Source organism: Heteronotia binoei, chromosome 10, assembly GCF_032191835.1.
Source record: "Heteronotia binoei isolate CCM8104 ecotype False Entrance Well chromosome 10, APGP_CSIRO_Hbin_v1, whole genome shotgun sequence".
NCBI classification, from domain to species: domain Eukaryota; kingdom Metazoa; phylum Chordata; class Lepidosauria; order Squamata; family Gekkonidae; genus Heteronotia; species Heteronotia binoei.
The window spans coordinates 93,109,628-93,127,064 of record NC_083232.1 but is presented as its reverse complement, the minus strand read 5'-3'; the positions used below and the strand labels follow the sequence as shown (position 1 = coordinate 93,127,064).

The 17,437-nt window shown below is 49.8% G+C and overlaps 1 protein-coding gene across 2 annotated transcripts in view; it reads right to left on the bottom strand.

The window, feature by feature from the left end:
• Positions 1 to 3,117, bottom strand: part of VWC2 (von Willebrand factor C domain containing 2) — a 127,428-nt gene extending 124,311 nt beyond the window's left edge. The window contains exon 1 of one of the 2 annotated variants that reach the window (XM_060247775.1): positions 2,296 to 3,117. In XM_060247775.1, the coding sequence (XP_060103758.1) occupies positions 2,296 to 3,015 (720 nt within the window). In that variant the 5' untranslated portion in view covers positions 3,016 to 3,117. The remainder of the gene's footprint in view (positions 1 to 2,295) is intronic. The other variant, XM_060247774.1, reaches the window with a different exon arrangement.
• Between the last annotated feature and the right edge of the window lie 14,320 nt (positions 3,118 to 17,437).

The window sequence follows — 17,437 nt, the reverse complement described above, 5'->3', positions numbered from 1 at the left end:
ATGACATCAGCACACTCCCTTGATAACCCTGATTATTTAAGGCAGGGGTGCCAAACATGCGGCCCGGGGGCCAGATCAGGCCTGTGAGAAACTGGCTCTTGTCTGCTTCCTTCTCTTCTCTCTTGCTTCCTTCTGCATCTCAGCTTGCTTTGCAAGGCTTGCTCAATCGCACAGGAGCTACAGAGCAAAACCTCAATTTTCTCCATTGGCTGAGGCCCCTCCCCCTCATGGTCCCCTGGGGAGGGAGGGAAAGAGCCAGAGCTTCCTTTGCCCAGTTCCCTGGATCCCATGGGAGAAATACAAAGAAAGCACCTTTAAGACCAACGAGTGCTAATGTTTTAAGTTTTTTTTAAAAAAATCTTTAGTCATGTTTGTCTGTTTCCTTTAAAAAGTTTATATCTCTGCTACCTAATCTTAAATAGGTACACACATGGCCCAGCCCAACTAGGTCCCATTTATGCCAGATCTGGCCCTAATAACAAATGTGTCTGACACCCCTGATTTAAGGTAGGTGTGGAAGAAAATAAACTAACTTTACAACTGTGAGAATTGAGAGGAAGGGCAGACATGCAGAAGAACTGTGCTCAGACTGATTCCAACATTTGTGGATTGACTGCCAAGAAAATCAGGAGTAAGGTGAGAAAGCAGAAACTCCCAAGGTTAAAGGACACAGAACAGCCCACAGGACTGCTCACCTCTCCCTGGCATGTCTCCTTCTCTTCTCCTTTCGCCCTAATTAGCTGGTAACCCCAGCTAACTCAATCCCAGAGGCACTTCAAAATTTAATTTTTGGAATCTTTTCTCATGCTGGCTCCTTGTTAATCACAGCACTTGTCAAACACAGTACTAGCCCAAAGTAAAGGAAGGGGGTAAAGATCAAGCAGTCTACCAGAAATCTAGTTTAAAAGTTATATATACTTTTAGTATATATAACTTTTGCACTGGCCTCAACAGTTCATTCATGAAGACTTGAGCTCTGGGTAAGACAATCACCTAAGCTGCAACTACTCATGACATACAATTATGTGTAAGTTTGTCCCGTTCTTCATTTAAACCATGAGGAGATGCAAAAGTTGTAGTTTTTAACAGGGACTATAGAAGGGAGCTACTCAACCACTTACTTTCCAGCTACTTTCCCATTCTTCTGCCATATTGCAGATAAAAAGACAGACTGGAATCATTCCCTTCCTCAATTTAAGCAGAAAAACAGGTAGGAGGAAAAGGGAAAATCAACCCTTCTCTCCCCGATCCTCCACATAAGGCTGTACCATGCCCCCAGAATTTATTTTTTATTTAAAAAGTTCAGTTGACACAACAGTCACATGCATACTACACATGTAATCTCAGCTTCAGAGATACTCTCCAAACACCTCACATGCACAAGTTCCCATCAATAAAACTGAAATTAAATGCATTTACATCAACGTGCACATAAAAAGTTTTGCTTAGAAACAGCTGTCTAAGTAAGCCCTAAATCCAGTGTTCCGGAATGTACAAATTACATTTTCCAGGATAATGACAACGCTGCCTCATTAAAAAGAGAGTTTTATCAGATAGAAATGCTGACCCTGATTAAACTCACTGGATCATGTTCCCCCCAAACAGTATTATACCACAGGCCCATAATCACTCTGACAGAGAGATTATTATATAATGGTGCCATTTCCACTTGAAGAGAAAGAAAAAGGACAATGCGTAAATAGCTACTCCACAAAAACCAGATTCCTTTCATTGCTCTGCAGATAATACCAAGTAGCCCTCTAATCCCAACTCCTAACATTCATAAAATACAAGGACAATAAAGTCACATTCTGAAAATGAAATAAATATCCACAGATAACGTATTGCTATCAGATGGTTTAATTGCACTGTTTTCTAAACAATGCATTTCAAAATTACATAAAATAATTAACAATGATCCAAGTTCTTGTAGAATATTATTTTACTTAACAGAACAGAACGGTCATGCTTTTTTAGGAAGGATATGAAATAATTACTCCCCCCTTTTGTTGAGAAAAGCCAAGTAAAGGGAGATTCTCTCACATAAACACATGAAGCTGCCTTACACTGAATCAAACCACTGGTTCATCAAGGTCAGGACTGTCTACTCAGACTGGCAGCAGCTCTCCAGTGTCTCAGGCAGAAGTATCCCACCTCACCTACTACCTGGGCCTTTTAATTGGTGTTGCCAGGAACTGAATCTCAGACCTTCCACACAGCAAGCAGATACTCTACCACTGAGCTACAGTCCCTCACGAGCAACCAGCCTCCCTATCCCCACCACTGTTGCCTTACCATGAACTCTTCCAGGGTCTGATAGGTCTTTCCCCGGAACTCACAGTAGTTCTTCCTTTCTTTGCATTGTGGGCAACATTGACTAGTGTCCACGTGAATACATCGGGGGTGGAGTCTAGGGCACTCAGGCTGAATGCACAGCGGTCCCTCTTCCGTGCAAAGGCAAGGGCAAGCAGAGGGACCTGGTGTAAACTTCTCCCCAATAGCATATACAAAGCCACTCTCATCCACACAGCCTTTCCCACGGTAGTCCGGATAAGCATACTCCTCCGGAGGTTCAGGGGTAGTACTAGCCACAGCATCCAAAAAGGAGGACTCTTCCACAACTGGAAGCTCCTCTTGAACACCATCCATTTGCTCGCGGGCTTGGAGGCTCCCAAACTTAATGCTGGTTGCCTGGCTACTCACAGCTTGTTTTTGTTTAGTCCAAGATTCCTTATTAGAATAATTCCTGCTGCTTTTGTTCTTCCAGTCTCTGGTACCCTCCTCTCTACCATTCCTGCCAACGTCATTTGTTTTTCCCGGTCCCGTCTGGTTCTGGTTCTCCCGGCCTGACGTGTGGTCCCTCTTTTCTTGGCTTGCCTTTATCTCTTGCTTGTCTTGAGCCTTGGCCAGTTTTTGAAAGGGGGCAGTGGAGCTACAGAGAGCGATCATCAGGCAGCAGGTCACAAGGAGGGAACTAGAAAGAGCCCCAATGGCCATCGCAGTAGAACTGGGCATCACCTAGGACATCCCAGAGGGGCAGGAGTCACTTCATTCACTTCAAAGGGAATCGCTCTGTCAATCCACAGTCCCTGGGAAGAGATCATTGAGGACATTTCAGTTTTCAATCTGTACCTTTTCACAGTAAACAGTACACAGACCTTTGTCTGTTATAAACACAAGGAAAAGCATATTAGTGTGGGCCAGCAGAAGTCTTGAACTTTAGAGCTTCAGCTTCAAATTACAGCTAAGCTATAGATTTACGTTTGCATCCTAGCACAGGTTGCTACTTCTTGGCCTCTGTCTCTAAAATGGGAATAACCATTTACATCATCCTGACCAGATTGTAGACACAGAATAAGTCAGAGACTTGCCATCCGAATCACTGGGGGGGTAGAGAATCAATAAAATGCTTAAGGGTATCCAAGATATGTGGATAATCAGACATTCATACAAGGAATATTATTTGATAACATAATCACATGGACTCGGGGGAGGGCCTTATATGTTGGGGGTGAGTCACACTAGTAGTATAAGGAAGCATTTGAAACAAGCCCTGTACAGCTTTAAACTCTTGATTTTACACTCGCAGCTGGGTTTGTGAAATATGGATCCATACAAAAAGAAATGAATCTCCCCAAATCGCAGCAGGCTCCATAGCAAACAACCACCAACACATTTCCATTTTTTGATTGCACACACCAAGATTCTCGTTAATCCTTCATTCACTCTGATCAAAACTGCCTCATTACAGAGAACAGAACTGTAATCTTTATTTTTTAAAAACCCACCCACCTCCAAAAATCCAAATGAAGTTCAACACACTGAAGCCAAACTTGTGTGCAAATCCCCATTTTCTTCCTTATTTGCAGAATGTTAGTAGTTAAAGAAATGGGGTTCTTTAGTAACAAATGCTTCAACAGCAGTCCAATGCCATAAATTTTTCCACACTGAAATCTATAGGAAGGGCAAAAATATATTTATCATTCCTTCCCCGCCCTCCCGTTAGCATCTCTATCCTTCTTCCTCTGAGGTTAACTTAAATTTTAACTATTTATTTATTTTTCTAATTTATTCAAAACTGTATAGGTGTATGTCTACATATCTTCTTTCTATTGCATATGCACTTCCAAACTTCACTTTTACTCTTTATCCTGTGTTCACAGTAGAAATCTACTATGGCAGACACAGCAACACTATGGTAAATTCACAGTATTCCCACTGAAGTCAGTAAATTCCCAGTCTGCTCAAGAATAAATCATTTGAAGAGGGCTGTCTTCTCTAACTTACTGCTGTACCTCTAACCACAGAAATGCACTGATAATTTAGGCTAAGGGTGAGCTTTTCAGAAAATATATGCAACAATCTCTCTCTCTCTCTGTTTCTACATATATCCAGGTATGCAGCAAAGTTAAAGGCAATGACTGCAAAACCAAATAAGAACCACTGTGATACAGTGAACTCTTAAGCCCAAAGTCCAAGTCCCATGAAATCCCCTCAGCAAATGCTCACGTTCACAAAAAACTAACAGTATTTTAGAAGAATAAATATATTGCAGCATAAGTTCCCAAGAGCTACGGGCAGATTTAGCCAAAAGACTCTTGAAACTGAGACAGTCTAGGGTTTTTTCCCCATCAGAGGTTTTAAGGTGGTTTTTAGAAAGGATACAATGTGTTCATTCCTGTTTCACTTCCGATATGTTTTAAATAAAAAATCTTCTATTTGATGAGGACCTACAGTGCAACAAAGAAAAAAAGATGCATGCTCCATGGAAAGAGATGCTTCCTTCAAGCCACTTTTAACTCCCCTCCCCAGCCCCCTATTATCCATCTTCTTTGGGTTCTTAATCCAGTGTCTGCTGCAATGGAGTGCCGGGGCTACCCTTCTGGAATGTCTTCAGCTTCCCATTTGGAAATCAGGAAACTACTCACCAGGTTTGTGATGGAGACAAAGGTATCGGGCATACATTTCAAAGGTGCCAGACCAAGTAAAAAAATAACATCACCCAGCGACCTGTTCAGGATGCATGCATATGGAACAGCAGCTAAACTCAGCGAAAAGCACAATGCAAGCAGGGGGATTAATATTTCCCACCATATAACAGCTTGAGACTGCACTGCCAACCCGATCTTTCCATCTGGATTGCTTTCAAATGTTCATATGTTTGAATGGCAAGCACATCAGCAACATCTCCGGGGTACTTCATTTAGCAAGACTGAAACAAGAAGCCCCGTCCCTTGCTTTTATCAGAGGGTCTTACTAGATCCATCTTTTAAATCCCTACCTGCCACCAGTGTTCCCTCCTAAACCGAGTGTGAGCTAGCTCACAGTTTTTTAGTCTGAGCTCAGGAAGTATGGCCCCAGAGCAAAGTAATTTATGCAGCAGCCAAATTGCTAACTCACAACTTTATTGGCAGCAGCCCACAAAGCATAATTTTTGCTCATCAGACTTCTCAGCTTAGAGGGAACACTTCAAGCCACAAAACTTACTGAGTGACCTTGGGTCAGTCCTTCTGAAAGCCTAGCCTACCTTGTAGGGCCGTTGTTGGGGACAAGGATAAAAAGGAGAAGGGGAGAGCGCGATGATGCCTACCACTCCTTGGAGAAATCAAAATGCGCTAAATAAAATAAATGGGGGGGGGGGGGGGAAGGGAGAAGAGAAGTCAGCATACATGGCAATAGCCATTATATATCTGCTCGTTCCTGGGCTCTTGGTCCAACACAGTAGCCCGAATCTGAAAACTGTTGTTTCCCCCCCAGCAGCAGTATTCCCTCTAAGCTGCGTTAGTGTGAGCTAGCTCACAGATTTTTAGCCTCCAGCTCACACCTTTTTGTCTTAGCTCAGGAAGGAAGGCCCCAGAACACACTAATTGATGCAGCAGCTCCCAACTTTTAATACCAGAAGCTCCCGAAGTAGTATTTTTGCTCACAAGACACTGCAAGCGGCTTCGAGGGAAACACTGCTCAGCAGCATGCAGCATTCAGCCTGACGTTTTTATGTACAGCTTCTGAATCTGAGGGAATCTTCTGAATCTTCAGGGGAGGGACAGTGGCTCAGTGGTAGAGCATCTGCTTGGGAAGCAGAAGGTCCCAGGTTCAATCCCCAGCATCTCCAACTAAAAGGGTCCAGGCAAATAGATGTGAAAAACCTCAGCTTGAGACCCTGGAGAGCCGCTGCCAGTCTGAGAAGACAATACTGACTTGGATGGACCGAGGGTCTGATTCAGTATAAGGCAGCTTCAGATGTTCATACGGGGGGCAGACCCGAAGTTCTCACGCGTGGATTTCCCACGCTAAATCTTCCAAGAGATCTCTATCCCCGTTACGCTGAGACCAATGCCATCCTTCAACGTCTCCTCGAATAAGATCTTGCTTTTGACTTGTGCTCGTCGGTCGGTCGGAGGGAATGGATGGATCGAAGCGTTTTAATTGAAGCCTTTCCGTCCTGTTGCAGCAGAAAGGCGGGGGGTGGGGGAGAAGCTGCAACTGCCCCGCTTCTCCCCCCCCCCCAAACCCGCCAGTCGAGGCGGGATTTCTGCCTCCTGGAAGGGAGAGAGAGAGAGGACTTTCCTTTCCTTACCTCAGCGAAGCAGCAGCAGCAGCTCTCGTCCCCTCCGCGCCAGCCGGCTGCGGCGGGAGAAAGGGCGGCTTCCCTTCGGCTTCCATCTCTGCCCTGCGGCTTCCCCCCTCGCCCGCTCCTTCCCGCCTCGGCCGCAGAACTGGGCAGCGGAGGGCAGCAAGCGGCCGCCGCCTCCAGCCTCGTGGCGGCTCCTCCCTGGCGCGCTTCCCCCTCACGCTGCGGCTCCCTTCTCCTCGGCGGCGCCTCGCCTGAGGTCGCTCCGCTTCGCCTCCCTCCTTCCCTTCCCGCCGGCGAACCGCGGAGTCGTCGTCGACGGCCGCCCGCCACAAGGCGACTGCAGCGGCGGCTGAGGCGAGCGCCTCGCTCCGGATTCCCGCCTTCGCCGCTACGACGCTGGAGAGCTCCTATTGGGGGGGACGGCGAGGCCTCTGGAGGAGGAGGAGCGCCTGACACGCTTCCTAAGGGAAGAGCCGCGCCTAAAACGCCTGAGAAATAGCGTTGCCAAGTCCAATTCAAGAAATAGCTGGGGGCTTTGGGGGTGGAGCCAGGAGACTTTGGGGGTGGAGCCAGGAGACATTAGGGGTGGAGTCAGGAGACTTGGGGGTGGGGCCAGGAGACATTAGGGGTGGAGCCAGGAGACTTTGGGGGGTGGGGCCAGGAGACTTGGGGGGTGGGGCCAGGAGACATTAGGGGTGGAGCCAGGAGACTTTGGGGGGCTGGAGCCAGGAGACATTAGGGGTGGAGCCAGGAGACATTAGGGGTGGAGTCAGGAGACATTAGGGGTGGAGCCAGGAGACTTTGGGGGTGGAGCCAGGAGACTTTGGGGGGTGGGGCCAGGAGACATTAGGGGTGGAGCCAGGAGACTTTGGGGGTGGAGCCAGGAGACATTAGGGGTGGAGCCAGGAGACTTTGGGGGTGGAGCCAGGAGACTTTGGGGGTGGAGCCAGGAGACTTTGGGGGTGGAGCCAGGAAACATTAGGGGTGGAGTCAGGAGACTTGGGGGTGGGGCCAGGAGACATTAGGGGTGGAGCCAGGAGACATTAGGGGTGGAGCCAGGAGACATTAGGGGTGGAGCCAGGAGACTTTGGGGGTGGAGCCAGGAGACTTTGGGGGTGGAGCCAGGAAACATTAGGGGTGGAGTCAGGAGACTTGGGGGTGGGGCCAGGAGACATTAGGGGTGGAGCCAGGAGACATTAGGGGTGGAGCCAGGAGACATTAGGGGTGGAGCCAGGAGACTTTGGGGGTGGAGCCAGGAGACTTTGGGGGGTGGGGCCAGGAGACATTAGGGGTGGAGCCAGGAGACTTTGGGGGTGGAGCCAGGAGACATTAGGGGTGGAGCCAGGAGACTTTGGGGGTGGAGCCAGGAGACTTTGGGGGTGGAGCCAGGAGACTTTGGGGGTGGAGCCAGGAAACATTAGGGGTGGAGTCAGGAGACTTGGGGGTGGGGCCAGGAGACATTAGGGGTGGAGCCAGGAGACTTTGGGGGGTGGGGCCAGGAGACTTGGGGGGTGGGGCCAGGAGACATTAGGGGTGGAGCCAGGAGACTTTGGGGGGCTGGAGCCAGGAGACATTAGGGGTGGAGCCAGGAGACATTAGGGGTGGAGTCAGGAGACATTAGGGGTGGAGCCAGGAGACTTTGGGGGTGGAGCCAGGAGACTTTGGGGGGTGGGGCCAGGAGACATTAGGGGTGGAGCCAGGAGACTTTGGGGGGGTGGAGCCAGGAGACATTAGGGGTGGAGTCAGGAGACTTGGGGGGTGGGGCCAGGAGACATTAGGGGTGGAGCCAGGAGACTTTGGGGGGTGGGGCCAGGAGACTTGGGGGGTGGGGCCAGGAGACATTAGGGGTGGAGCCAGGAGACTTTGGGGAGTGGGGCCAGGAGACTTGGGGGGTGGGGCCAGGAGACATTAGGGGTGGAGCCAGGAGACTTTGGGGGGCTGGAACCAGGAGACATTAGGGGTGGAGCCAGGAGACATTAGGGGTGGAGTCAGGAGACATTAGGGGTGGAGCCAGGAGACTTTGGGGGTGGAGCCAGGAGACTTTGGGGGTGGGGCCAGGAGACATTAGGGGTGGAGCCAGGAGACTTTGGGGGGTGGAGCCAGGAGACGTTAGGGGTGGAGCCAGGAGACATTAGGGGTGGAGCCAGGAGACATTAGGGGTGGAGTCAGGAGACATTAGGGGTGGAGCCAGGGGACTTTGGGGGTGGAGCCAGGAGACTTTGGGGGGTGGGGCCAGGAGACATTAGGGGTGGAGCCAGGAGACTTTGGGGGGGTGGAGCCAGGAGACGTTAGGGGTGGAGCCAGGAGACATTAGGGGTGGAGCCAGGAGACTTTGGGGGGGTGGAGTCAGGAGACATTAGGGGTGGAGCCAGGAGACTTTGGGGGTGGAGCCAGGAGACATTAGGGGTGGAGCCAGGAGACTTTGGGGGGGTGGAGCCAGGAGACATTAGGGGTGGAGCCAGGAGACTTTCAGGGGTGGAGCCAGGAGACATTAGGGGTGGAGCCAAGATCAAGGCTGCCACAAGCATCATTGAACTCCAAAGGCAGTTCTGGCCATCACATTTAAAGGGACGGCACACCTTTTCAATGCCTTCCTTCCTTCCTTCCTTCCATAGGAAATAATGAAGGATAGGGGCACCTTCTTTTGGGGCTCATAGAATTGGACCCCCTGGTCCAATCATTTTGAAAGTTGGGGGGTATTTTGGGGAGGGACACTAGATGCTATACTAAAAAAATTTGTGCCTCTACTCCCAAAAACAGCCCCCCCCCAGAGCCCCAGATACCCGCAGATCAATTCTCCATGATTTTCTATGGGAATAAATCTCCATAGGGAATAACGGAGTCCCAGCAGACATTTCCCTCCCCTCCCCCCGCTTTCTGACAACCCTGAAGCGGGGGGGAGGGCCTCCAAACTGGGGGATCCTCTGCCCCCACCTGGGGCTTGGCAACCCTACTGAGAAACCAGGCTGCAGTCGCACAGGCTAAATAATGTATGCTGGGGGCTCTTTAGCTTGGAGAGTCGTCGACTGAGGGGTGACGTGATAGAGTGTCAAACATGTAGGGTTGCCAATCCCCAGGTGGGGGCAGGAGATCCCCCAGTTTGGAGGGGCCCCCCCTGCTTCAGGGTCATCAGAAAGCGGGGGGAGGGGAGGGAAATGTCTGCTGGGAACTCTTATTATTCCCTATGGAGATTTATTCCCATAGAAAATCATGGAGAATTGATCCGTGGGTATCTGGGGGGACTGTTTTTTTGAGATAGAGGCACCAAATTTTCAGTATAGCATCTAGTGCCTCTCCCCGAAATATCCCCCAAGTTTCAAAACGATTGGACCAGGGGGTCCAATTCTATGAGCCCCAAAGGAGGTGCCCCTATCCTTCATTATTTCCTATGGAAGGAAGGCATTGAAAAGGTGTGCCATCCCTTTAAATGTGATGGCCAGAACTCCCTTTGGAGTTCAGTGATGCTTGTCACAGCCTTGATCTTGGCTCCACCCCTAATGTATCCTGGCTCCACCCCCAAAGTCTCCTGGCTCCACCCCCAAAGTCCCCAGATATTTCTTGAATTGGACTTGGCAACCCTACAAACATGCCTAATCAGGCCCCTGGAGGGCTCCTGTCAGCCCCCCCCCCCCGAGCAACTGGCTGTCATGTCATCTGCTGCCTTCTCCCTCTCTCTTGCTTCCTTCTGCATCACAGCTTGCTTTGCCACCTTTGCTCGATCAAAACCTCTCTATTGGATGAGGCTCCTCCCTTGGGGAGGCGGAGGAAGGAGGGAGAGCTTGCTTTGCCAGGCTCTCTCAATCGCACAGCAGAGCTACTGAGCCAAGCCTCTCTTCCTTCTATTGGCTAAAGCTCCTCCCCCTCCTGGTCCCCTGGGGAAGGAAGGAAAGAGCCAGTTTTCCCAGTTCCGTGGATCACATGAGAGAAATACAAAGCACTTTTAAGACCTTCCTTCCCCAGGGGAAAGAGCCAGAGCTTCCTTTGCCCAGTTCCCTGGACTGTACTGGAGAGATATAAAGAAGGCACCTTTAAGACCAACGAGGGCTAATGTTTTAAAGCATCCTTTATTTTAAGTTGTTTTTTGTAAAAAAATAATAATCATGAATTGTGTTTGTCTCTGTCTTTTATAAAGTTTATATCTCTGCTTCCTGGCATTACATATTATGATACATGTGGCCCGGCCCCACAAAGTCTCATTTATGTCAGATCCAGCCCTCATCACAAATGAGTTCGACACCCCTGTGATAGAGGTTTACAAGAGTATGCCTGGGATAGAGAAGGTAAAGAAAGAAGTACTTTTCTCCCTTTCTCACAATACAAGAACTCGTGGGCATTCAATGAAATTGCTGAGCAGTCGGGTTAGAACGGATAAAAGGAAGTCTTTCACCAAAAGGGTGATTAACATGGGGAATTCACTGCCACAGGAGGTGGTGGTGGAGACAAGCGTAGGCAGCTTCAAGAGGGGATTGGATAAGCATATGGAGCAGAGGTTCATCAGTGGCTATTAGCCACTAGGTATAGATGGAACTCTCTGTCTGGGGCAGTGATGCTCTGCATTCTTGGTGCTTGGGGGGGAGGGCACAGTGGGAGGGCTTCTAGTATCTGGCCCCACTCATGGACCTCCTGATGGCACCTGGGTTTTTTTGGCCACTGTGTGACATAGAGTGTTAGACTGGATGGGCCATTGGCCTGATCCAGCATGGCTTCTCTTATGTTCTTATGTTCTTTCAACCCACTTTCCAATTGGATTTTTGCCAGTTCACAGAGTAAAATCCAGTTGGAAAGTGCATTATTTAGCGTGTGTGGTCGCAGGCTCAGTATGCAATGCTGAAAGCTGAATTATGACAAAGCTCAGGACAAGGGAACCCCCAGGACTTAACAGAGATATTGAGTTCTTATCACACTACAGGTGTGAATGCTTTCACATATCCTAAATTAGGGGTATCAAACATGCGGCCTGGGGGCCAAATCAGGCCCCGGGAGGGCTCCTATCAGACCCCCAGGGAACTGGCTGTTATCTGCTTCCTGAGGCTTCTCCTTTGGGGCGGAAGAGGGGGAGGAATAGCTTGCTTTGCCAGGCTTTCTTAATCCCATAGCACAGCTACTGAGCCAAGCCTCTCTTCCTTCTATTGGCTGAGGCTCCTCCCCCTCCTGGTCCCCTGGGGAAGGAAGGAAAGAGCCAGTTTGCCTAGTTCCGTGGATCACATGGGATTTTTTTTTTTAAAAAAATGTAATTGTGTTTGTCTGTGTCCTTTATAAAGTTTATATCTCTGTTCCTAATCTTAAATAGGTACACACATGACCTGGCCCAACATGGCCCGGCCTGACAAGGTCTCATTTATGTTAGATTCGGCCCTCATAACAAATGAGTTTGACACTCCTGTCCTAAATAGTGCCATTTCAATCCACTGCAATGTCTAGAAATTTAATACAGTAAAATCTGGTTGCAGAGTGCATTGAAATGGATTTTTTTAATGTATTTTTTATTTTTATTTACATTACACTTCTATCCCGCTCTCTCTGCAAGCGGACTCAGGGCGGCTCACAACATTAGTTTAAAACAGTAAGTCAATAAAACCTATAAAACATTAATACAATTAAAATTTAAAACTATTCCACAGTGCTGTACCATTACTATGTTGGCGGTTCTGCTTTTCAGATGGTTAGACACCGGATACTCTAACTGATGTCAGGTGGCAGCTCTCTCTCGGTTTTAAGCTTCGAAGGCCTGTCGAAACAGTTTGGTCTTACAGGCCCTGTGGAACGTAGGAAGGTCCCGCAGGGTCCTTATGGCCTCCGGGAGAGCATTCCATAACTCTGGTGCTGCCACCGAGAAGGCCCTGGCTCGTGTCAAATGCAACCTGGCCTCCTTTGGTCCAGGGGTGGGCAGCAGATTTTTTGTCTCTGAACGCAGTGCTCTCTGGGGGATATATGGGGAAAGGCGGTCCTGCAGATAAACAGGTCCCTGACCATAAAGGGCTTTAAAGGTCAATACCAACACCTTGAAATGGACTCAGAACACAATAAGTAGCCAGTGCAGCTCTTTCAGCACTGGCTGAATGTGCTCCCATCGAGGGAGCCTCATTAACAGCCCTGCCGCAGCGTTCTGCACTAGCTGTAGTTTCCAAGTCAACGTCAAGGGTAGCCCCATGTAGACAGCATTACACTGGTCTATTCTTGAGGTGACCGTGGCATGGATCACCATTGCTAAGTCATTGTACTCCAGAAAAGGAGCCGCACCCTTGCCGCACCCGCCAAAGATGAAAGAAGGTGGATCTAATAGTGGCTGCTACCTGGGCCTGCATTGTAAGGGAGGACACAAGGAGCACGCCCAAGCTCTTGACCTTAGGGGCCGGTATCAATGGCACCCTGTCAAGAGCCGGCAGCTGGAACCTCCCCTGGACCACCCCGGCTCAGATAGAGAACCTCTGTCTTCGTTGGATTCAACTTTAGCCGACTCAGCCTGAGCCAAGATGCTACGGCTTGAAGAGCCAGGTCCAGATTTTCCGGGGTACAGTTGGATTGGCCACCCATCAATAGATAGAGCTGGGAGTCGTCTGCATATTGCTGACAACCCAGTCCATACCTCCTGACAATCTGGGCAAGGGGGCGCATATAGATGTTAAATAACATCGGGGACAGAACCACACCCTGGGGCACACCACATATGAGTGAGTGCCTCTGGGATGACTCCTCCCCATCATCACCCTTTGCCCCCGATCTTGGAGAAAGGAGGTCAAGCACTGTAAGGAGGACACCTGAATCCCCACGTCGGCAAGGCAGCCAGTCAGTAGCTGATGATCAACCGTATCAACAGCGGCTAACAGGTCCAATAATAGCAGCACTGCTGAGCCGCCCTGATCCAGATGTCGCAGGAGGTCATCCATGAGAGCGACCAGAACTGTCTCCGTCCCGTGACCTGGTCGGAAGCCAGACTGGAATGGATCCAGTGCAGAAGTGTCCTCCAGGAATCCCTGTAGCTGAATTGCCACCGCCCGCTCTATAACCTTACCCAAGAAGGGAAGGTTTGATACCGGCCGATAGTTCGCCAATACGGCCAGATCTGCAGATGGTTTTTTCAAGAGGGGACGGACCACAGCCTCTTTAAGGGGTGTGGGAAAGATCCCTTCTATCAGGGATCTGTTGATAATACCTTGTAGTGGTTCACGTAGCATCGCGTGGCTAGCTTTTATAAGCCAGGACGGGCACAGATCCAACCTACAAGTCATAGGGCGTACAGCTAAAAGGATCCTGTTGACTTTTTCCAGGCTGAGTGGACTGAAGGAATCTAGAACTGGACCAGAAGACGCGCTCGGTGCCCCAAGTTCTTTCACTGTATCAATTATGGCAGGAAGGTTGCTTCGGAGTGACGAGACTTTATCTGCGAAAAAACTTGCAAAAGCTTCACAGCCTATTTCCAATTCTCTAATATTTTGTTTACCATGCGGTAAAATTGTTAATGACCGAATCATACTAAACAATTGTGCTGGGCGCGAGGTCTCAGATGCAATCCGGGACACAAAGTAAGTCTTCTTTGTGGCCTGGACTGCCATCTCATAGGTCCGCATAAATGACCTATAAAATGTTCTCGTAGCTTTGTCACGAGTATGTCACCATTGTCTCTCTAGTCGTCTTAATCGCCGTTTCATTGATCGCAGCTCCAGGGTATACCATGGAGCGGATCGTGAACAAGGAAGAAGAGGACGTCGGGGAGCGATCTTGTCAATGGCCGTGGAGAGCAGTTCTCCACCAGTTCATCCAACGAGTCGCCAGAGGGCCAGGGATCCCGCATAGCCGTTTGAAGCCGCAAAGGGTCCATCTGGCTACGTGGGTGAGCTAAAACTTGCTCACCGCCTAACCGGGGTATAGGTGGCGTATCCGCAAGGCATAGTGGTCAGACCATGGCACCGCCTCGGCAGAAATCTGATCCACTCCAACTCCCGCCACAAAAATCAGGTCTAATGAGCCTGGTGCGTGGGCGCTTTTACACATTGGGAGAGTCCCAGTGCTGCCATGGAAAGCACTAGGTCCGTCGCCCGAGTGGAAGCTGTGTCCTCGGCATGGACATTGAAGTCACCCAAGACTATAAGCTGAGGGTGCTCCAATGCCCAGCCTGCTACAACCTCCATCAGGGACGGTAGGGCACTGGCTGGTGCGTTAGGCGGACGGTACACCAGCCAGATTGCTAAACTCTCCCCTACGTCCCACACCAGGCCAGCACACTCCATGCCTATGATCTTTGGAGGCGGAAGTGCCCTGAAGGAGCAATCCTCCCGTATGAAAAAAGCCACCCCTCCCCCACCCGCCCGCTAGTCCGAACCTGGTGAAGGATGGAGAACCCAGGCGGGGCTACTTGGGAGAGAGCCACTGTCTCCCCGTCGTCGCACCCAGGTCTCCGTCACGCAAGCCAGGTCCATGTCCTGTCTGATTAAGAAATCCTGCAGGACTGAGGTTTTATTATTTATGGACCTGGCGTTGCACAATACCAGGGACGGAGGCGAGTGTTTCCATTGAAAATGTGCATGAAAGCAAAGCCATTCTGTTCTTGCACCTCTTTGTAAACTTTTATTGTGCTGAATGCCAATCTTCTGCTACTCACAGGTTTTACAAGTTGCCTTAATCTAGGGTTACCATATTTTGAAAAACAAAAAAAGAGGACATATTTCCAGATTGACTACTTCAAACAAGTTGCCACTATGATTAACACATGGAATTCACTGCCAAAGGAGGTGGTGGCAGCTACAAGCATAGACAGCTTCAAGAGGGGATTGGATAAACATATGGAACAGAGGTCCATCAGTGGCTATTAGCCACAGCATATTGATGCAACTCTCTGTCTGGGGCAAGTGATGCTCCGTATTCTTGGTGCTTGGGGTGGGGGAAACACTGGGAGGGCTTTTAGTGTCCTGGCCCTATTGGTGGACCTCCTGATGGCACCCTGGTTTTGGCCACTGGGTGACAGAGTGTTGGACTGGAGGGGCCACTGGCCTGATCCAGCATGGCTTCTCTTATGTTCTTATGACAAATCGTATTTTAAACAGGGCTTTTTTTTTAGCAGGAACGCAGTTCTTGCTGGCTTGGCACCAGGGGGTGTGGTCTAATATGCAAATCAATTCCTGCTGGGCTTTTTCTACAATAAGGCCATGTGCGAAACAACGGTGATGTCAGGGTGTGGCCTAAGATTTGATTCCCCACTCCTCCACTTGCAGCTGCTGGATATGGAGTCCATTGTATTCTATGGGCCCATAAGATAGAATGGCCTATAAGGGGGTGTCATTTTTTCATTCCCCCCCCCCTCAAAAAACATGCAGATGAACATATGAAGCTGCCTTCTACTGAATCAGACCCTCGGTCCATCAAAGTCAGTATTGTCTTCTCAGACTGGCAGCAGCTCTCCAGAGTCACAAGCTGAGGTTTTTCACACCTATTTGCCTGGACCCTTTTTGGGAGATGCCGGGGATTGAACCTGGGACCTTCTGCTTCCCAAGCAGATGCTCTACCACTGAGCCACCGTCCCTCCCTGAGAGAAGGGCGGGGTATAAATCTACAGTCTTCTTTGTCTTCTTCTTCTGCACAATACTCCCGCCGCACGTCAGGTCACAGATAGGTACTCAAGCTCATAGGGCTTTTTTTTTTTTTTTTGTAGCAGGGACTCCTTTGCATATTAGGCTGCACCCCTCTGATGCAGTCGATTCTCGAAGACCTTACGGGGCTCTTACAGGGCCTACTGTAAGCCGTTGGAGGATTGGCTACATCAGGGGTGTGTGGCCTAATATGCAAAGGAGTTCCGGCTACAAAAAAAGCCCTGCTCGGTCAGATGTACATTGAGGGAACTCACCTTCAGCAGTGTTCATCCCCTCAGTTCTGCCACCGAGATGATAGAGTTTCTGGTTTCCTTCCAGCCCTGCTTTCGCCACCCGAAAGGGAAGCCAGCCACAAGGGGGAACGGTTTTGTGACTCTGTGGCTGATACCAGGTGGCTGGTTCGGGGCAGCTTGAAGCCGCCCCAAAGAGAACCAACCGGAAATAGAGCGCCCCGGAGCTTCCCGACGGCACTTAGGAAAGGGACGGGCCGTAGGCGCACAGGGAGCATCTGGAATGCTCGCGTCCCGTCAGTGGCTCCCTGGGCGCCTCCTGGCTTTCCAGACAGCCAGGGAGGCGCCTCAGAGGTGCCCCAGCGTAAAGGTACCACTTTGCAAGTGGGGCCTTTTCAAGCTGGCTCCTGACAAGCCTGAGATAGGACCGGGGTGGGACGGGGACGGCAGGCAGATGTGCACGTGCGGACACGCTTTTTTGATCCGCCTGCCTCCCATCCCTAGGGCGGCTTTAAACGCCCATCTGGCATCTCCCTGTGTGTCATTCTTGGGGCATGCGGTTTCAGTGCAAAAGGCAGACAGTGGATTAGTAAATAAATTGCGTTCCACAGCTATGATTCTTTTAGAGTGCCACTTTTAAAAAATCCATTTTGTCACTACTTTTTATACAGTTGCAGTCGTTTCCAAATTTCTGATAAAGCCTTTCTTTTCCCCTCGAGAAGCGGCATGACTAAGCAGAAATTGAGTCCTCAAAACTTGTCTTCCTGACTCGTAGAAGCTGCAAGTTAGCTCACTGGTAGAGTTTTGCATAGCAAAACTGTGATTGAGCCCCTGGTGTCTCAGAGGAAGATGCTTGGATTTGTGTGGCTTGGAGAAGGCATTTCTCTCTTTAAATCACTTCTCCAAGCCAAGCCAGCTGGCAGCTTGGAGAATGCATTTAAAGCTGCTTTCTTTCCACCTCCTCCTCCCTGCCCCAACTATTTTCCTTCCTTCCTTCCTTCCTTCCTTCCTTCCTTCCTTCCTTCCTTCCTTCCTTCCTTCCTTCCTTC